At 37.6% G+C, this 22,440-nt stretch overlaps 2 protein-coding genes across 7 annotated transcripts; one reads left to right on the top strand and one right to left on the bottom strand.

The window, feature by feature from the left end:
• Window positions 1-10,189: 10,189 nt before the first annotated feature.
• On the top strand, window positions 10,190-12,072 carry LOC104602463 (CAX-interacting protein 4-like). 3 transcript variants are annotated; one of them, XM_010266153.3, is made up of 2 exons: window positions 10,190-10,501; window positions 10,878-12,072. In XM_010266153.3, exon 2 carries the CDS (start codon window positions 10,899-10,901, stop codon window positions 11,847-11,849), a length of 951 nt encoding a protein of 316 aa, XP_010264455.1. In that variant the 5' UTR covers window positions 10,190-10,501; window positions 10,878-10,898; the 3' UTR covers window positions 11,850-12,072. The 3 variants fall into 3 exon arrangements, with proteins under 3 accessions (XP_010264455.1, XP_010264457.1, XP_010264456.1); XM_010266155.3 differs by having other exon boundaries at window positions 10,745-12,072; XM_010266154.3 differs by having other exon boundaries at window positions 10,256-10,501; window positions 10,634-12,072.
• Window positions 12,073-13,351: 1,279 nt separating this feature from the next.
• On the bottom strand, window positions 13,352-19,496 carry LOC104602464 (uncharacterized). Of its 4 annotated transcripts, none has more exons than XM_010266158.3 (6): window positions 19,338-19,496; window positions 18,354-18,452; window positions 18,020-18,231; window positions 17,073-17,270; window positions 15,290-15,349; window positions 13,352-13,761 (listed from the first exon to the last, which is right to left on the bottom strand). In XM_010266158.3, exons 2-6 carry the CDS (start codon window positions 18,445-18,447, stop codon window positions 13,639-13,641), a joined length of 687 nt encoding a protein of 228 aa, XP_010264460.1. In that variant the 5' UTR covers window positions 18,448-18,452; window positions 19,338-19,496; the 3' UTR covers window positions 13,352-13,638. The 4 variants fall into 4 exon arrangements, with proteins under 4 accessions (XP_010264460.1, XP_010264461.1, XP_088754333.1 ...); XM_010266159.3 differs by having other exon boundaries at window positions 18,354-18,474; window positions 19,338-19,495; XM_088898207.1 differs by lacking the exon at window positions 19,338-19,496 and adding an exon at window positions 18,719-19,299 and having other exon boundaries at window positions 18,354-18,474.
• Window positions 19,497-22,440: the final 2,944 nt, after the last annotated feature.

Raw genomic sequence — 22,440 nt, 5'->3', positions numbered from 1 at the left:
TATCAAACCAAACAAGGGAAGATTTGGAATATTCTGAAATATTTCAAATTTTCCCTTCCTTTCCTTCAAACCAAACACAACCTTAATTTTCTAGTTTAAATAAAAGAGTCATTTTTGGATGAAATAACTTGTCAATTACAAGTAAAACTTGATCTAATTTTTAAAATTAAGTAAAAAACATAAAGTATTGAATCCCAAATGAAATAATAAATGATGTGGGATCCATTTTTAATATAGCCCCATACTTAATTTGGGGTCGTTAGTTAAAAGACACTTGGAAGCAAGCATGGATCCCTTGTAAGCAAAAACTTTAAATACATTGCGTCCAACCACACATTGGGAATATCTTCCATGCATATAAACTATAAAGGGTCAATTGGACCGGATTTGGTCCAATCCAATCCGGTCCAAATGAGTCCATTATAGATGGATAGGTCCAATCCAATCCGGTGAATACTCTGGACTATTTTGGACCAATCTAAGTCAATGTCTGGACTGTGCATTCTATTGAGAGTGGTTTTAATCTAGATTGGTTCTAATCCAAGTCTAGTCCATTGACACATGTATTCTTATCTTCTATAGGCTGGGTATTCATTTAATCTGACCCAATCTAATATAAATAATTCATTAGGGACTAACCAGGTCCAATCCAATCCAATAAATTATTTTTGGACCATTAAGTCTGGGCAGGTTCAATTCAATGTTTTATTGGTCTGTCTAATCCATCCAAATTGAGTTTGATTTGTATAGTGTCCAATCCAAAACTGATCCATTGACATCCCTACATCCATGTATGTTAAATTGACAGGGAGATGCTTCCAATGTATGATTGGATGCCTCTAGTTTCACCATGTTAGTAGAGTTTTTGCTTGTAGGTGATCTTGTCACCTAAAAAGTAAGGACTTAATTTGGCTGCATCAAAGAGAACTAATTGGGTCTTGATTAGGCTTAAAGCCTGATGGGTCCAGCCTAGATTTGGCAATCGGGTTGGGTTTGGTCGAGGTTGGGTTAGGCTAAGGCATTTTCGGGTCATTCAAAGTTAGGTAAACTTTTAAGTTAGGTTAGCAAAGGCTAAACTCCAACCCTAAACATTCATGTTAGGATTGATTCCATGGGTCAAATGAGTCAATGGTTCAATGGCTTGGGGCAACTAGTCTTTGTCCAAATCAATTATCAAAAATATGGATTAATTTAACCATCTGACTCGAATGATTTAAATAGTTTAATTGTTCGAAACTAACATCGATTTGAAAATGACAACCTAAAATCTCTTTGGGTTGGGTTCGGCCGCTTCTACCTTTGGTCACTAGATAGGAGGACCCTAACCTGCTTTTTTTGGGTTGGGTTGGGTCAGGTTCATAGGTGAGGTCAACTCTTTGCTACATTTGCTCCAACCCTTATGTGATCTGTAATATCCACATCAAACCATCCTTAAATTAGACTTTAGCGATTGATGCCCTCGATAGATCATGCTTTTTTTTATCAATTTTTTAAAAACTGATCCAGAACCAGGACCGTCTTAGTCATCGGTTTCTAGGTCAACAGTTTGATCATCTGGCTTGAACGGATTGCCCATTTTAACAAAAAAATAAAATTAAATTAAAATAAAAAACAGTCAAAAGCTATCGAACGGATCAACGATTCGATTGTTCAAGTCAACAGATTGTTGATCAATTCAATGATTTTTGGCCAAAGACCGGGTTTAAAGTAAAGCGGAAATGGTTGTTTGGACAGTTCCTATACCGGACAGTATGACTGTCCAAGTCAACAGAGGTTCGAAAACATTGTTTTTTCTCACTCACTTTTAATCGAATTGGGATCTGCTGACTACGTCTTGGTCACAACTCACAAGACACTAACCGGAGCATAAGAATGGCATTGGGGTGGAGACCATATTCCCCATTCCTAACCTTAACTTTAAAACAAGTCCTTGTCCTTGACCCCAATACTAGTCAATGATATATAGAAGTTACCCTCCATCCTTAATCTCTAATGAAAACAAATTCGAGCCAAGTCGAGCTGAATACTTAGCTATTCGAGCTCGGCTCAAGCTAGAGATTTGAGCTCAAGCTCGGCTCGGTTCAAAGTTCGCAAGTTTGAGTTTGTCTCATCTTGAGTTCAACTACAAACCAATTTTTTTTCTAAATAATAAAAGTATACATATGAAAATATTTTTTATTTTACATACAAAAAATTAAGAATTATAAAAATCATTTATTATTATACATATAAAAAATAAAAAATATACATAGAGCCTCTTGCAGCCTTGCATTGGGAATATCTCCCCATCAAATAATGCATATAAGTATGAGATATTCCTAATGCAAAGCTGTAAAGGCTGTTCGAACGGGCATTGTACTAATCGAAGCCCATCTCATTCCTCACCAGGGACTCAAATCTCCAAAGTTTTTTAATTAATATTTTCAAAAAATAAATTTACTTAAAATATATATATATATATAAATAATATTATATAACCAGGATTGAAGCGGGATAAGAACTTAACTCCACATCCCCGTCCCCGATTGAAGATCCCTATTAATAATTCCTATCCTCAATTCCTCTTCTCTCAAGTGCCAACGCAATGAGACCGGATCTGCTCCTCACACATGGCGATTCACACTGATCTCATACGCACATTCTAATATGCATTGGAAACATCTCCCCTACTACTTATAAGTAATTATTCACGGGAGATGTCCCCAATACACAGTGGATGTTCCTGTAAGGCACCCGTGTGTAAGAAGCAGATCCGGTCTCCAAGGTCAAGAGGCCAGGTATTGCCATTCCGTGGAACATCATGGGATCAGCTGTCCACTGAGCACGCTCAACAGGCGCTCTAGAGCCCATCTCATCCGTGCATTGGGAGTATCTCCCCATGATAAGCACGGAAGATGTTCTCCGTGCACGGAGGGGATGGGCTGTGGAGTGCGCCAAGTGAGCAGCCAATCCGATCACTTGTATTTTGGTAGTAGGCGATCCGATTACTAGGATAACTAGCGAGGGGCGTCCATGCTCAGCACGGGCGAGTAATGCCGAGTAAATGGGACAGTTAACTATAAGGAAGAAAAATAAAAGTACAGTGGGATTCAAATCCTGGTCTTTGCCGGAATGAACCAACTAATATACGAAAGAGATATATATATTACAAATAAATAAAATAAATACAAATTTTAAATGTATAAAAACAGACCCATCTTACAAAGTCATTAAGCATATAATTCCCCAAAACACATGCTATTCATCTTGTGAACCAACCAATTGTTTGTGGAACAATGTCTTCAACAACTGAAACTATCCTCAAGGGAACACTTGTCAAATGTGTTCCTAGAACCCCTAAAAAGAACATTTGGACCATCCCCACTACCTAGCTCATTATATGTTTCTTCATTTACATATTTAGAAACAATCATAGAAAGAGATTACCAAAAAAAAATTGCTTTCTTTGCACTCTTTGTCAACTCAATGCATCAGCAAAGTATGTGTGCGAATTTTATTCTGAGATTAACTTCCATCTCAATATTCCTATAGTTGAATGAATGCTTCGTGTATGTGTGTGAATTTTATTCTCTTTCTTTTCAGCTTTTATAGCCAATATATATTTGTGAAAAAAAAAAAAACATGTAGAAAAAAGTTACTTTTCCAGTAAACGGAAAATATATGTAGAGAACATATTGGCAAGCATATCTCATAGTAAGACTCAACAAATTTTCTGCAGTTCTCCACTGCACTAGGAGGAACTGTATGGAAAACGTTTTCCTACAAAGAGAAAAGCTCAAATTATAATGGTCCGCATGCAGCCACCATATAATAGCAGACAGGCAAAAAGGAAGAAAATGTAGAATACACATAAATAGAGAGAATCCAATAACAACCACTATAGGCTTCAATATATAATAAAAAAAAAATTGTTAAAAAACCTTGTCCCATACTTTTGAAAACTTATCTTCCCATGACATTTCCTGAATATCCAAATCAGATATCCTATCAGAAGTCACTGGTGCTTCAGCTTGGAACGAATGGTTGAGGGAGTTCTTATATTTCAAAAACCTTACTGCATATCCCTGAACTGGAAGTTGGAGATAATCCTACTTCATAGCCTTGAATCTCTCGTTGGTGCTACCTTGCCAATTCAGAGAAGAACTAAGATGAGAAGAAACTTTACCCAGTGATGTTCCCATACTCATGAGATTCCATGCTTTCATGACCTTGGTTTTCCCTCTCTCTCTCTCTCTCTCTACATGTCACTATCAACACCATGAACCACAATAACCATATTGCCAATAACAGAACAACTAACAGACGAACTGAAAACCCTAACCATGCACTAAACACAAAGCCATCTCCGCCGAATAACGAAGCCACTACAACCTCCATGAACACAGGAAACTACCATCGGAAAAGAAACGCAAACAACACCTACCAAGCAACAAAAAGACAAGAAAACAACAAAAAAAACAGAACCCATAACAGAAAAGAACTAACAAATCTGAGAAGAGCAAAGAGAAGAATGAGAGTATGCATTCCAAAGAAAAGGAAACCACCAAAAAAATAGAATTTAGAATAGAGAATAACAAACAAAACTGAGAAGAAAACCCCAATCAATCCCCTTACCAAAACCCTAGCGCTACCACATAAAACCCAAACCAACCGCCCAATCGAAATGCTAACACCACCAAGCCCAACCAAAAACCTTAAGCAATTGAACCAAGACAAGGCCCAACTAAAATTCTACCAAAACCCAATTGAAACCCTAGCCACACCTAATCGAGAGAGGGAAGAGGGAGAAAAGAGAAAGAGGGAGAGGGAGAGAAATGGAGGGAGGCAGCGAGCTGGAAAGACAGCCAGAGAAAATAGAGAGAGGAAAAAGAGAAGTAGCTCGAGAAGAGGGAACAAAGAAGTATGAACATGTGTAAATTATGCAGTTAAAAAAATTTCATTTCTCACTCGAATTGCCTTTACGTGCTGTCGTTAACAATCAAAGAGTGGAAAGAGTCTAAGAGAGGAGAAATAGCTCGAGAGGAGGGAACAGAGAAGTATAGACACGTGTAAATTATGCATTTAAAAAATGTTATTTTAGCTTTTACATGTTGTCATTAACAATCTACAATAAACAGAGAATGGGATACCGTTGCACGTATGATCACTCATCATACGTGCGGATACCATTTTCTCAAAACCACGAATCAACCAATCCTATTAATATAGATATATTAGATGAGAAATGTTCTAGATATTGCTCGCATTTGTGGCCAGCAGATCCGGACAATAATATAAAGGAAAAACAAATTAAGGTAACATCCGAATCCGCATATACTCCTCAGACCCACCTCACAACAGGTTGCTGCCTCACATTAATTCAAACAACTTCCACTAACCCCGAGTCCGGATCTGTATAATGATGCATAGCATTCGGATCTGTTCCTTACTGAGTGCATCACACCTACCTCACAGCATATCTTGGCCACACATTAGGAACATCTTATGTACTTGTATTTATTATTTATGGGAGATGGAGAGAAATATTTTAGAAATATTAGATGAGAAATGTTCTAGATATTGCTGGCATTTGTGGCCAGCAGATTTAGACAATAACATAAAAGGAAGAACAAATAACATCCGAATCGGTATATACTCCTCAGACCCACCTCGCAACAGGTTGCTGCCACACATTAATTCAAACAACTTCCACTAACCCCGAGTCCAGATATGCACCAATTGAGGGGATAGGGGGAAGTTATTAATGATGCATAGCACTGAATACCAAAAAAAAAGTCCATATCTGCTCCTTACTAACCACACCTTACACCTACCTCACAGCATGTCTTGGCCACACATTAGGAACATCTTATGTATTTGTATTTATTATTCATGGGAGATGGGGAGATGTTCCCAATATAAGGTGGGATGTCGTTGTGAAGTCAGTGTGAGGTGCGCTAAGTGAGGAGCAAATCCCAATTCCTTCCACTAACCTAGAAGTGTAAATCGGGTTGTGCCGCCCATAGCTTGTTACAGCATGGCACGCGGGCTATGCTAGGCCTGACACGATGGTCCGGCTTGTGTTGGGCTTAGGGTTCCAAGTCCATGGGCCAACATGGCCCAGCCTTCGGCATGGCCCATCACGACCCAACAAGGCCCCCAAGCCCGTAGTGGGCCATGCTTAGCCTAGTCGATAAACTAGTCGTTTGGGGGGTCCCCAATGGCTAGTTTTAGCTTTTTGGGTTTTTTTTTTATAGAAATACCCCCAATAACTATATAGGAGGGGTATTTATGTATTTTTGTTTTGGAGGGGAGAAAGAATGATACAAATGCCCCCAATAACTATATAACAGCTAGTTTGGGGGGGGGGATTTTGGGTAAAGTGATAAATAAATCTACAATGACCAAAATACCCTTCCCAACAACTAAGAAACATCTAGTCTTTAGGGTATTTTGGGCAATTGAATTATTTTCAATTCCTATAAATAGCCCTATCCTCCACCATTCTCATCACACTAATTTAACAATTCTCTTAATCTCTTCTCTAATTCTTATACTCTCTCAAGTCTCAATCTCTCATACATTCTCTGATTCTCCAATTCTTAACTTTATTGAACTTTTAATAAGAAGGCTTGCTTAACAGTTCAAGTATCTCAAGTTAGTAATTTGGGAGGCTTGGACTCTTGGAGTTAAAAGGTTTCAACCGTTGAAAATTAAAATCAAGTTGGGATTCTGAACCGACAATCTGAGTAAGTGCAATTAAATTAATTTTTATTTTTCTCCTCACGAAACCAATTCCCCAACATGTTCAGTGTCGACAATATTCAATCGCAACATGGTAGTGTTAGAACCAATATAGATGCTATTGATATTGATGGAACTTCCATCCCTAGTATTGATACTGGGGAAAGAAAAAGATCTGGCCATTTGGAAAATATTTAAAGTAGAGGAGGTTTAAGGGAAGGGAAAAAGAGTTGTTTGCCAAAAATGTATGAAAGACTTTAACTATTGTAGCAAGGGTGGTACTGACCATTTGGGTAGACATTTGCTCACCCAAACACAAACACAAACACAAATTAGGGGGGGGTGGTACTTTTAAATATTCTCAAGAAAAAATAAGGCAAGAATTAACAAAATACATTGTACATGCTGAACAACCATTTTTGTTAGCTGAAGATACTAAACTTGAAAAATGGTTACGTAATTCTATAAATCCACAATTTAAAAAAGTTTATAGGAATACTATTAGATCAAATGCTTTAAAAAATTTTTATTCATAAACAAAATTTAATTTATATGTTATCAAATATTAATTCTAAAGTTGCAATTACTTCTGATATTTGGACTTCTAAATTTAACATAAGTTATATTTGTGTTACCGGTCATTTTATTGATGAAAATTGGTTTTTAAATAGAAGAATTTTAAGTTTTACTAGGATTGAATGACCACATAATGGCCCAATTATTTCCACAAGTATTTAAAATACTTTACATGCTTATGGAATTGACAATAAATTATTTTCTATTAGTTTTGATGATTCTAGTAATAATGATTCAACAATAAAAATTTTAAAATCTCAATTAAAACCATGTTTAAATGGTAAATTATTTCATATCAGATGTGCATGTTACATCTTAAATTTATGAATCGGGATGCTTTAAATATTGTTTCTACTCATATTTCTAAAATTAAAAATTGTATTATATATATTAAAAGTTTTGGAGCAAGAAAACAAGAATTTATATATTTATGTCAAAATTATGGTTTAAAATATAACATTTTATATTAGATGTTAAACATATATGGAATTCTACTTATGCTATGTTAGAAAGTTGTATTTCTCACAAACAAATTCTTAGTGATTTTTATAATGCAAAAATGCCTATTGATATTATATTTGAGGAAGATTGGAAATGGCAATTTGTATAAGGGAATTTTTTAAACATTTTTATAATGTAACTAATTAATTATCGAGTATTTATTATCCAACTAGTTGTAATTTAACTTATCAATTAATGATGATTAGTGATTGTTTTGCAAAATATAAAAAGAATCCACAATTTAAAAGTATTATTGAAATAATGGAAAATAAATTTAAAAAATATTGGGAGAATATTTCTCCTCTTTATTGCTTAGATACAATATTGATCCTAGGATTAGGAAAGATGGTTTAGATATTTTACTTGAAACATATTGTGAAAATATGAATATTGAAATTGGAAATAAAAAGGAAGAATTAATAATTTATATGAATTTAAATTAATGGGGAATAATAAAAATTCTATAACTTATATAGCTTCATCTTCCACTTCTGAACTTGAGTCCAGTAGTGGAAGATAAAAAAACTTTTTTTATTTAATAAGTAAAACGTAGAAATCCACTACCTTGGCAACAAGTTTATTTACTGAACTTAATTTTTTTTACAAGCAAAATTTTCTACTTTAGGTAATTCTTCCTTCACCTCGGAGGGAACAAATAATTTTGATATTTTAGCTTGGTGGATTGAACATGCAAAAAATTGTCCAGTTCTTGCCACCATGGCACATGATCTACTAATCCCTTCGGTGTCTACAGTTCCATTAGTCTTGTTTTAGTGCAAGTACTAGGGTGTTGGACGACAAGAGAAGTTGTATGAATGATAAAAGTCTAGAGATGTGCATTTATTTTAAAGATTGTTATTCAAAATATCGACACATATCGGCCTGTATCGGCCGATACGTATCATATCGGGAGCACCCCAATATGCCCCTACAGAAGGTGTCTCGGGGTTCTGATTGGTTCTATCGATACTGCTCGATACACCCCTATCAACGTACCGGGCATAATGGTATCTAGAACCTTGTTAAAAATTGACTGGATACTGAAGATAGATTACAAGACAAATGAGGGCATGGCAATACACCTGATGTTTCACCTGAAGCAGATGATCAAAGTCAAGAACAATAGGAAAAGTTGATGAAGTCAATATCTTTTGTATATTCAATAGTTGTATAGCATTTTTTCAAAATACTGTACATTTTGTTTTAATTTTATTTAATTTAGTTGATATTTTTAATAACGTAATTTTTTATTTTCAATTTGTAACAATACTGTATTTTTTTATATTTTATTAATTTATTCCATTTTCTAATTTTCATATTTCATTCATCCAACCATTATATGCTTTGTATCCTTCAAATTTAAATGAAATAAAATTCCTATTTTTCTTCCAATTTGTTATTCACTTTGAGTCTTTATCTCTTTGACTTCTTATTTAGTTAAGTGTTTTTTTTTTCATTTCTTTGTTAGATTTCTTATTTTTTCAAAATAGTTCCCAAAGGAAAGTTAAATATTTTAGTTTTATTTAGCAAATAAATAAAAAAATAAAAATATAAAAAAACAAAAAAACCAGTCTAGCCCGATTCGGCTCACGCCCAAGGCCCGACTTGCGACCTAGCCTAGCATGGCCCAGGCCCGCCCGACCTAGGCCTGCGGCACGACACGGTCTCGCATAGGCTTGGGCCGTGGGCCATGCTGGGCCAACCCCTCAAATTATCCCTAGGGAGGGCAGCACAACGTAGGACGGCCCGTACACCTCTACACTAACCCCATGAATTTGAATTGGGAAAATTCTGATTAGTATCCTATACTTTGGGCATAGTGCCACTTTGGTCCCCAAACTTTAAAATGCGACAATTCAGTACATGAACTTTCAAAACATGACAATCTAGTACCTGTTGTTAACTCGTTGTTAACCAACTGTTAAGTAACATTTGAAGAAAACACAAATACCCTTCGAGTGTCATCTAATTTTCTTTATCAACCATCCAAACATTGACAAAAAATTAACAATCTCAAATCCTTGCCTCTTCTATTCAAGAAAGTTGGGGTCACCAAAATGTCCACTCAAACGTGACGCCAACTTTTTTGAATGGAAAAAGGCAAAGATTTGTGATTGTTAATTTTTTGTCAACATTTAGATGGTTGATAAAGAAAATTAAATAACACTTGAAAGGAATTTGTCTTTTTCAAATACCACTTAATGACTCATTAACGACTAATTAATAACAAATACTGGATTGTCATATTTTAAAAAATTGAATACTGAATTATTGCATTTTAAAATTTGGGGACCAAGTGGCACTACACCCAAAATACATGGTACTAATCGGAATTTTTCCAATTGAATTTTGAAATAAAAAACTGTCTTTACTCTTTGTATTTTGAAGTTTCGTGACGTAGAAGCTCGTGATACTGGCATTGCTCTAAAAATAGAGAAAAGTAATAAAATATAGAAAATTTAGCGTTAACGGCTTCGGAGTTTTTTCTCCTGCTCGTCATTGCCACCGCCAAGCTTCTGCTTTTTTATTCTCCTCCTTCCTCCTCATCGATTTTATTTTGTCTTTATTTTTCTGAGGAGGATTAGAAAGATTACTTTGGTCATTTCGAGGTGGATCGACTCAAGGAACGAGCAAGTTGAGGGAAGAGGAGGATCCTATATCTATATCATCACTGTGTCGTTTTGATCTTCCGAATTTGAAGGTGAGCTAATTAGTTCTCTTGAAGAATTCCGATTCTTACGGCTTCTTCCTCGATTTTTTTATTAGTAGAAAAAAGGATCGACAGTTTCTTTCTGATAATTTTCTTGTGTTGCATAAATTGGTTTTGTTTCAGAGAATTAGGGTTTTTGTTCGTTGTAGTGAAGATAAGGGCTTACTGTAACCTGAAATATGAACCCTAATTGAACTCTGTTTCATATAAATTTCTTTTATTTTTCGGGAATAGGAGTCTTGATTCCAGGGAAGATAAGGGCTTACCCGAAACCTAAAACTAAACCCTAGTTTCTCCAACTCAAAATAAGGGCTCTCGGGCGTGGAAGCGTAAACTCTGACCTTTCTGTCTCGCATTCTGTCTCCAGCGTTGCTCTTGAAATTTCAAAATGCCGGCCACAGCAGGTAGGGTTCGCATGCCCGCGAACAATCGGGTGCACAGTAGTGCAGCCCTCCAAACCCACGGCATATGGCAGAGCGCAATTGGGTATGACCCTTATGCTCCAAACAAGGATGACTCTAACCAGTCGTCGCAGCAAAAATCGTCGAGCGCTGAACCTGAGAACGCCTATGCTAGCTTCCAAGGACTCCTTGCTCTTGCCCGCATCACCGGCACCAATGCTGATGAGGCCCGAGGGGCCTGCAAGAAGTGCGGCCGTGTTGGACACCTTACAATCCAATGCAGAAACTTTCTCAGTGTTAAAGAAGATTCCAAGGATAAAGACCCAACTGCTCTTCAGACCACTGTTGCCTCGGGTTTGGATAAATTGAAAACTAATGGAGGGAAGATGGATAATAAAGCTGTTGTGGACAGTTCTGAAGAAAGCTCTGAAGAGGAGGATGACAGTGAGAGTTCGGATTCGGATGTGGATCCAGAAATTGAGAGGATCATTTCTGCACGGAATGGGAAGAAGGGTGGTAAGGTTAGGTCATCAAGTAAAAAGAAGGAATCCTCAGACGAAGGCAGGTCTGATTCTAGAGAAAGGAGGAAGAGAGGTAGATCAAAGAAGAGGAGCAGCAGGAAGAGGGACAGCTCTGATTCAGATGAAGATGAAGGTCATAGGAAGAGAAGGAAGGATAAGAAGAGTAGGAGAAATGCATCTTCAGATGAGGATGAAGGTCATCACCGCCATCATAGGAAGAGCAGGAAGGAGAAGAGGAGGAGGAGAAGTCATCGACACTCTTATGATTCATCTGGGTCTGAAGAATCTGAATCTGATGGAGGACGCAAGAGGAAGAATAGGAGGGCAGCGTCACCATCTGATTCTGATATCAGCAGCTCAGATGACTCTCGGGCTGGTAGGGGCTCAAAGCGCTCTGAAAAAAAGAGCAGAAAATAGCATCCTCAAGAAGTACAATGAGCCAGATGAGATGATAAAAGTTGATATTTCTCAGACTTGATGATTGTTATATGATAAAGGATTAATGATAAAAGTTGATTTTCTGTTCCTCTTCCTTTCTTGTTCACAGTTGGTTTTTGTATTAGGTGATCAATGCAATTGTAGTGTGATCTTTTCTTATAATTGCATATTAGCAGGTGGAATGGGCCATGTTCCTCTTCAATTTTACTCTTTATGTGATTGGCTATTGCGTCATTGAAATCTCTATTTACTTTGATAGGATTTGCTTTATACTCTTATCAGTTTTTAGTGGTAAAATGTACTTTAAGCTTTAATTGCATATGGTAGAAATGTCTAACATGGATGTGTCAACTTAGAATTTGCTCAAATTACTTTATGTTTTAATTTATATTTAACTGGAAGAAGTTGATTTGCAGTTTTATCATGTGTAATGTGTGTGATGGTTTGCATATTTCGGTTGATCTGTAGATTGGAAGATTGAGTCACTTGTTAAGATCGTCAATCTGTCATGATTTGGCGTAAAATTAAGGAGTTTTGTTTTGGGGGAGGGGGGTTGTATTGGGCCTACTGGCATGAAACGGAAGATGAGAAGATGAGGAACGAGCTTTTGGATTAATGGGAAGCATGGAGAAGTGCATTTTCCTTCCTCTTCTGGGGTTCTCGATCTAGTCTCCATAACCAGAAAGTGTCTTTTGGGCTGCTTCATTTACCAAAGATTTGTATATATGTTCTGCTTGATGGTTATATCTGCTGCATCTAGGAGCTGGTCAATTTAATTCCTTATGCCTCTTTTTAACGTGCGAAGGCAACATTTTCATTACAAACTGCGTATTGAAAGGGGTGACACGTTCCTCCAAGTGTATTAAGTGCTTTAATTGGTTCATTGCACAGGTTTTACTGGTGTTCTGGGTTTTTTGAGGATGGAAGAAAAATGCGCAGTTTTTATATCATCTGACTGGTAGAGTGGTAGTACTATTGAACACTAGATGATGGTTTGGGCTTTGGATTATTGGAATTTAAATGGTCGTCTGAATCCGAAGATGATAATTTTCTCTTTCTATTGTGTCAATGCCCGTTACCTTGTTTGACGAGGCTATTAGATTTCTTTTTCTTTTTCTTTTTTGGTTATAATCATGCAGTTTAGCTTTCTTGAGAAACAGTTCTTACATAGAAATATATGATGCACATAATGTCAATTACGCCTTCAGCGAAATGGCAAGTTCTTTTTTTGGGAGGACTTGGACTGGACTGGAATTTGAATGCCCGTGTGAAACTTTTGAACTCCTGGTTGTGGATAGGATTGCACACAGACAGAATTGCATATACTATGGATTCTCCTCGCTCAGTGCCACCAATTGCCAGTGGAAATCTAGGATTTTATTCTGGTTGGCCGAGTATGATAGTTTTCCGTGCTTTTATGATTTTATCGTTCTCTTCTAAATGACAAAATTTAACAAGGATATGTTCTGTGCTTACACAGATTTTAGGACCCAGAAAAATGCATTTTCACTCCGCCCTATAGCGATTGAAGTGGCAAATGCGTTTTATGTTGAGAGCATTAATTTACAGTAAAAAAACGTAAAAACATACAAGTAGGGTCTTGATTTTTATTGTAAACGCTTAAGTGACAAAACTCATATATATTGTTCTTAATGGGCCAAATCCATAACTTCATCCTCAGGATCCCAACAATGGAGTTCTCCCGCTCTCATGCTGATTAACAACTTAAAAATTCAGTTACAAAGGATGCTTTCTCCATGGAAGATGTTTATTCGCTTCCAGTTGCGGAGGGGTCACAGGCATGAAATGTAGTACAGATATCTGTTGTTTCTAGAACTTGCTTCACATTGTCCATGATTGCAGGCCCGTATTGAAAAACCAGGTTCTTGCACTGCCAAGAGAATTGAAAGGAGAACCGCGTGAGGGGTAATGAGTAATCAAAACCAAACTTTCAAACTCTTATAAAAGAAATTAATTCATCAATTTCATCTGTTTCTCTCCTGTTCATGTGTTCTTAGCTCTGTAACAGTTTATAGTTTCACATTTTCACTATTGTAAAACGGGGTCAAAATAGGGATTAAAAGGATTGGTATTGCCAGAAGAATATGCAACAGAAAAAGGGTCTCATCGAGGAGGAGAGTAATAGAAATTAGTGAGAATGAATAGATGTATGAATTTTTCTTCTGAATGAAGAGAGGTATGAACAAAAACGATTTCAATACATAGTTTTTTTCCTATATTCGACTGTATTATTCTATTTACAAATATGGGGGGGGTGGTGGCAGCCCTTGACACAAGATGTGCTTCTACTCTAGAATAACTAAATACTTCTTATGACTTGCCAAAAAAAAAAAAAGAATTAACTACTTACCTAATTTCACTATAACCAAAATGCTAACACCAGCTAATACCCACATGTAAAATGCTTGTAACTTTCCCGAGTCACATGGGATTGACAAGATCATGGTCTCATTTGATAGAGAATTGATTTATTTTTCGATATGCATCATAACAACTCAAACGGCCAAGTTTTGAGCTTTGATCCATCAGTAATAGGCATAAAGATAAGTGAAGAGATTCCAACTTCAGTTTCTCTAAAATCTAAAAATTTGCTAATAATATTCTTTAATCTATTATGACTCTCTAGACCAATAAGAGATACTCATATGGCAATTTTAAATAGAAGACTACAAAAAGCTAAAATTATCCAAAAATACAAGACAACAAAAATTCTGCCATGCAAATCAATGCTTTAAGAATCAGCTTGGATGGCTTGGTTGAACTAGGAAAACCAGGAACCAAACACCTCTCTGGTTCAACAGTTTTGATTAGTTTTGGTGGTTATGCAGTTAAACTACCCGGATAAGGCATGAAAACCGTGAACAGGACAGCTTTCTGGTTTGATGCCTGGTTCAATTCTCAAATCTTTGTTGCAAATATGCTCCTCCAGGTTACTTCTTCCATGTCTGCATCTATCATTCTGTGGACAGTTCAACTGATGGTTTCTCTCATCAGTTTGCATTTTTCCACCGATCAGTTATCCCTAACAATCTATGGCCACATCCTAATAGACATTTTTTGATTCTACAGAACATATCCATCACCTTGATATACTGCCATTGAAAGGGTTGCCCACATTGCCATTGCAGGCTAAAAAATTCCATTTATCTGATAGCTGGGGACAATCTGATTGGCATTGTCTAGAGTTTGTGGAAAACTAAAGAAATGGCTCCTTGATTGGCGAAAACCAGATCAAGACCAGTGAGGTGATGAAAAAATAGCAATGAAGTGATGATGTATCAAGCAAAATAAAAAAGTAGCATCTGAAGATCTTAAGATAATCTCGGAAAAGAAATTGTATACATTCCAACAATGAAAAATGAACTTGGAAATTTATTAAGTTCCTGAAGAGTTCTCACCTCTTTCAAATAGTTCTCCACTGCATCACATCCCTTTAGAAATATCTCGATTATGTCCAACTGAGATACAATACAGAGAGAATAAGATATTTCATAAAGTACTAAACTCAGCACAGAATGTCAAAATCAAATGGTCTAGGAACAAGTTTGTTCATGTTCTTTTTTCCTCTTTTATTCAGAAACCTCTTAATTAGATGTCATTAAGGAAATTATTGCTCCATTATCTAGATGAAAAGGTAAATACAATCCTCAGAAATGAGTTTTAATCTGCTGTGCGCATTGCTGTATAGAGTAAATACCAATCAGTGAAGATGGCTGTACCTCCCATCTGTATAGCTCTTGACTTGTGCAAAAGTTAAGGGGATGATTTAAGTCCTTTGCGAAACAAGTCAGAGCTAATAAAACATGGGATGCACAGTTGTCCATTGCTGGTTGTATGCATAGAGATGTGCTAAGTATTCTCTGCATGGCAGATCTGAACTTGGGAAGTTTTCTCCTCAAAGTTGAAATTTGAGTAATTTAGCCATTAGATTGCTTTTCCCTGCAAGGATTTTACCTGGTCTATGTAGCTTTGAAATATTGCCCATGGAAAAGGAGCAAAGGGAAAGGGGAAGGTTGGCTTGTTTGTGAACACATCTGGTACATCTTTTACAAAAATTAATTTGTTTAATGTTTACACATACCCTACAATATACATCCAACAATTCCAAATTAGGATATGATTGGTTGATAGGAAAATGTGACATGATTGATTGATTGTATTCAGATACTTTAGGAAGATGGTAATATTCTTTGCACACCCAAGAAATTTGTAAGAAGAAATCAAAACAACAAACACTGGACCGATACCGCATTTGGATACCAGCAGATAGTTATGTATCACAAATAGAGGACACATCTACCAGGACAAGTTTTAGTTTATTAGATCTTTTGATATCTATTTTTTTTTTTCTTTTGGATGCTTATACACCATCTATTTGGTTTTTAGGTACTATAAACTTAATTATATTTATTCTATTAGGCATTTCATGAATTAAATTGCTTATGCGTGAAACTGTAGACTTGTCAACCTTTTCAGATCTCTTGCAAGTTTGTAACACACACACATGAAATATTAGCACTAGTGTCACACAATATCAGCTCTTTTGTAACAGAAAGCACAAAGGTTTTTGAACCAGATATAAAGAGTTTTCATTGCTATCCATAATTCATTACTCTGTCTTCTGAGTTTATTCTAAGAGGGAAATTGTAGGATAGATTGCTATTTCTCTTACTACCCACACAGTAAACGTCCTAATCAATTTGATTAATCTTCTCCTTTATGATCTCTGTAGTGGCTAGTTTCAAGAATTTCTTAGTGCTGACATTACTTAATGGGAATAAGTGTTGACCATACTAGAATTAATTTATTTAATCTTTTATTTCCTTTTGGATTAGCTTTGATTACTGTTAACAGTATATTGACAGCCTCAATGCAGCCATATACAAGGATTAGTTTTTCTTATAATTGAACGATAAATGATCTCAGATAATCTTGATGTTTGGCAAGTTTAATCAAGTTTGATAGTATTATTTAATGCTTGAGCATGCCAAATTTAACTTTCAAAATTTAAGTTGTTTTTGGGCCCTATACATCACCAACCTGTCTTATTGTCAACTGACTTAAACAAACATATTCATGATTAAGTTTCTAAGAGTGTTATAGATCCCTGTCAAAGAATGCAACATGACAGACTATATATTTTTATGAAAATCATGAAGAAAAGAATGTTCAAGTACAGACCTGTATGTCAGGATCTTCTAACTTAACTAGAACCTCTGCCACAGCACGCTGGCACATAGCACAACTATTTTGATGCAGTTCTGGGGAAGCAATAATTCTGTGCCTACATAGATCCATCTTTCTGCAGAAGTCTAAAGGTTGTATCTCAGAAACCTCCAAGAAGAAAAGAGGTCCATAATGGTCTACCAACATCATGCACTGTCCGAACAAATTTCAATGGAAAGTTAAAAAGTAGAAACAATTTAGTGTAACGAGTTTCTAGATAAAACAAAGGGTAAACTTAGATCTGAGTCTCTTTGTACTTTCTTTTTAGGACAAAGGTTTCCTGCAAACACCTGCAGATGGTTGAAGTCTTACTTTCAGTTTCATCAGAAGATAACTTTTCTGGTACTGGGTTTTGCACTACACAGAAGCTTACAATTTCTGTTATCATTAATGCAACTAGGTCATATTCAATAACACAACATTGGAACTGGTCATGTTTACAGACATATAAGCTGTCAACATGGAGAATGTGGCCACATGTTGGATAATTGAAAGTATCTGTTACAGTCTCCATAACCAATGAATCAGCATGTTCTGTTGATTCTAACCATTAAGCTGATGGCATTCTCCTTCCTTTTTTACTCACTGAAGAAGAGACCTCTATGGCTCTATCGATGGCTGATATGATCTGGTTAGACTGTCAAGATCCTTAAAGACGGGACCTTAAAAACTACCTCAAATGCACATCCCTGAACCCCCCCTCAATTTCCATTTACCTTCTTTTTCATATATATGGATGTTTCAGATGGTTTGGGTAAGCATGCATGATGTGTTATCAAATTAATCATATTGGTGGGTTGATCTAGAATATAATTGTTAAGGGATACAATGTGAAAAACTTATCAGAGTCAATATATGGATCTCTTTAGCATATAAGAGAAGAGATAATTTCCCATTGTTACCTGCGGATAGAAGGCTTCCATCTTGGAACATGTCCCATGGAGGATATCCATGATCTCTGCTTGGGTCTTGTTTGCACCAAGATAGTACAATGCCTCTGCTATGAACTGTTCACACAAGCTGCAAAGTGATGCCTGTGCTGTGAACTGTTCATTCCTTGGAACTAGATGAGGTGGTTGAAATTTATCTTTGAGCTCCTGGTATGTCTGCTTGACTAAAATCATGAAAACAGAACTATCACTTCTTTTTCAAAATGAAAGGCAGATTCAACTATACGAATCTCTAAATGGTTGCAGCTCAAAACATGGAAACTTGGGAAACAGAGTAAAAGCTCACCAAAATCATCAGAGATCTCCAGGGACCTAGCATCAGCACAGACCCAACTAATGCTCAACACAAGAAGATGGAAAAGCCTCACTCTCACAGTCATAGTGCCTGGGGAAAATTAGTAAGTGCCCTACATGATAACCTCATCATTTTCAAATTAACAAAACATCACATTATCTCTTAATCTATTTAATTTTAATTGCGGGAAAGAATTTCTGCAACTCAAGAGAAAATGCTGTATGATCATCAGCTCTTTTTAAACAGTAAAAACCAACAGGCCTATTTACATTCAGAAAATCAGTGGCAGAATACAATCATAAAACCAACAAAATCCATAATTAATTTTCGTTTATCGGATTTCTGATGGCACCTACCAGTAAATTTCTGGGATTATAGTTATTTTCTTCCCTATTTGTCAACACATCTTCTGAGACCTGCATGATGTGTTTTGAATTGTTGGATACCACTTCTAGGTAATCCAAAAGAGGGTGTTTGGCAGGCTAGCAGCTGCTAGACGTCACCCATTGCAATTCTTCCTTTTTGTTTTCGGTAGAAGAGAAATGAATTGAAAACAACAGGAAAAAAAGGAGAGCCCATGCAGACGCAGCACATGGAAACACAAGAGAAAAAACTATCCCTTGCTCTATCCACTTCCAACAGTTCCGAGAGCCAACCAGGTGAAACCTGTAAGGATTCCCTCGTCTCCCGGAAACCTCTCTGAGAAGCTTCATGAGCAATGCCTTAAGCCTTAAATGAAGTGTTGAGACATATAGCAATCGCAAGAAGAAAGAAAGAAAGAAAAGACGCTTAAATGCAAGCACATGGAAACAACTGATGGTAGCTGAACAACTGAAACTAAAGAAATCAAAGACCTTTCGTGGTCTGAAACTGATCTTGAAAGTTGGAAAACTGAAACTAAATTGTATAGCTGGAATATAATGAAGAATACGCACGACTCTACTCAGACAGGAAACTTGAAGCAAGAAGATTTACCTTCCCGAAAAGAAAGGATTTTGAACTGGAGAGAAAAGGGAATCGTCTTCCTCCGGCGTCGTGGTGGGGTGAGGAAGGTTGTAACTGTAAGCAATACTTATTGGCTCCTACAAGGCAACGAGAGCCTGCGACAAGACAACAATACACAAAGCAACTGGACAATAGTGGCTAAGAGTATATAATTTTTGAAGAAATAGCTTTACTTGTTTGCCTAAGTGGGAAACTTGCCGCGTGGAAGCTTCATCTGTCACTTTCAAAGTTGGCACGGAGAGAGTAAGCTTGGCTTCATTCACTTTCTCCCTCAAGCCTTCCTGGAGAACCGTTGGCCTTAAGAGCACCTCTAGCTGAAGTTTCCACTTTCAAGTTTAGGATGCTATAAGGACTGAGGTGATAACACATGCAAAAGTATTGGCGTGAGCTGTCAAACTAGGATAATTTTTATCATAGTAGTTTGTGTATAACTAGGAAAGGTGGAACAAGGCCTGTATATAAATTCATTCCTTGTAAAGAAAAAACACAAGAAAAAGGAAGAATAAGATCTTTCTTTCTATTCGAGTTATCATGGTATCAGAGCATATCGGTCCGTGACAAACTCACCTTCCTGGACGCTGCGAATCTTGGTCGCACGGAGGCTGTTGGCCGCAACCAATCTTCGGTTGAAAACACAGGTATCGTTGTTCTCTTCTTTGGTCAAAGGAGGTGCTCTGCAAAATCTTGGTCGCCGGCGGTTGCTCTGCCAAATCTTGTGGTTTCTTCTTTGCCTAGAACTGACGACTCCACCGTGATCGCCGGTGGTTGGCCGCTGCTACTGCCGCTGCAAGTCCTTGCTGAATGCAAACCGCCTGGTATGAAGTTCACAACTGCCTGCCTCTTCGCAATCTGCCCTACAAGTCGGTCTCCGTTCTTCATGTATGCAACGACCGAAGGCGTCGTTCTCTGACCCTCAGCATTAGTAGCAATTGTCGGCTTCCCACCTTCCATCGCTGCCACTACTGAATTCGTCGTCCCAAGGAAAGCCATACCGGTCAACAGTTTCAGTTGATAGAGGCCATGTGGAGGATCAAGTCAATTACATGGGAGTTGTAACCCCATTCGTTGTCATACCAAGAAATGAGCTTAACAAAGTTATCGTTCAGAGCAATTCCAGCCTTGGCATCGAAGATGCGTGACCTGTTGTCACCCGCGAAGTCGGTGGAAACCACGTCATCTTCTATGTAACCCAAGATTCCCTTCAGCCTCTCCTTAGACTCTTCCCTCTTCTGCTCCGAGACGCCATTATCAAGGACACCCTTCGGCAGATACAACCATGTCCGATTCAGAAATCTCAAATCCATCTAAGGAACAACGATCCAACCCTACCCTCACTGAATTGACTACCAGAATGGTTGAAATCCTACATAGACCGACCCTGACTACAGAGACTCCTGCCGCTCAGATTGGCATCAAGTTGGACGGCACCAACTATGCTCTTTGGTCCCAAGTTGTTGAGATGTATATCTCTGGCAAAGACAAATTGGGATATATTAATGGCGAGCTTCCCCAGCCTCCTCAGACTGACCCAACCTTTCGAAGTTGGCGTACGGACAACGCTATTGTCAAGGGCTGGTTAATTAACTCCATGGACGTATCCTTGATCGGTAACTTTATTCGATTCCCTACGACAAAGATGGTGTGGGATTCTGTTGCTACTACTTACTTTGATGGCAGTGATACCTCGCAAGTATACGATCTCCGACGCCGTGTGACCCGCTTACGCCAATCTGGAGGGTCTCTTGAAAAGTATTATAATGATCTCCAAGGTTTGTGGTGCGAAATTGATTTTCGCTGTCCAAATCCAATAGAGTGTGCTGCGGATATTCAACGTTACAATAATCTTCTTCAAGAAGAGAGAGTGTATATTTTCTTGGATGGCCTTGATGACAGACTAGACAAGATTCGAGCAGATGTACTCCAAATGCATCCGTTTCCCACTATTGAACAAGCATACGCACATGTTCGTAGGGAGGCTATCCGACAGATGGTCATGATCACCAGTAACAATATTGAAACTCCAGGAGCTATTTTGGCCTCTAAAGGTGTTAAAACTGGACAACCTACTTCATCCTCAACGGGCTCTCTGTCTTTGAGCAACGGAAAATCTGGTATGTGCTCTAAATCTCGAACATCTTCTGGTGGAACTAAGTGTTCTCATTGTGGTAACTCAAAGCATACCTGGGAGAATTGCTTCAAATTACATGGCTACCCCGACTGGTGGCATGAACTCCAAGCTCGGAAACGTCAAGACAAGGCTGAAACTGGTGGTAATGCTGCGACGGTTACAGCAGAATCCCAACTTTCATTCACACCACCTGTTGAATTACTACAAGGAGACGTACACCTCTCAGATTTAGGTGACAATCTTCCCCACAACACTGTTGATAGCAATGCATGGATACTTGACTCGGGGGCTACCGACCACATGACTTATGATGCTACTGATTTTTCAAAAACTTCACCACCGAGACGGACTACAATTGCTAATGTCAATGGGGCTATATCTCCGATCACAAGAGCAGGAAATATGACCTTGTCACCTGCAATATCCTTAAAGAACACTTTGCTTGTTCCCTCGCTCTCCCATAAATTACTATCTGTTAGCGAGATTTTCACTGATCTAAATTGTGTTGTGCTCATCTATCCTACTTTTTGTCTTCTTCAGGATATTCTCACCAAGGAGATAATTGGGCGTGGTACTAGGAGGGGGGGGGGGGTGGGGGGCGGGGGCTCTACTACATGGATGACCTTAGTACGGGACAAGCACGTCATGCACATCATCAAAGTAACACCAAAGAATAACAAATTTGGATCTGGCATCGTAGGTTGGGACATCCATCATTCGGTTACATGAAACATTTATTTCTGGATTTATTTACAGATATGCAGCCTCGTGATTTTCAATGTAACACTTGCATCTTAGCTAAGAGTCATAGAACTATCTATCCTTTAAGTATGAACAAAAGTAAAGTTCCATTTGCTTTAATTCACTCTAATGTGTGGGGGTCATCCCTGGTAACTACGGTGTTTGGATTTCGTTGGTTTGTAATCTTTGTTGATGACTGCACTC

This window comes from Nelumbo nucifera, chromosome 2 (assembly GCF_055504915.1).
Source record: "Nelumbo nucifera cultivar China Antique chromosome 2, China Antique-T2T, whole genome shotgun sequence".
Taxonomy (NCBI): domain Eukaryota; kingdom Viridiplantae; phylum Streptophyta; class Magnoliopsida; order Proteales; family Nelumbonaceae; genus Nelumbo; species Nelumbo nucifera.
Note: the sequence above shows the minus strand (reverse complement) of the source record. Positions and strands in the feature narration are given on the sequence as shown.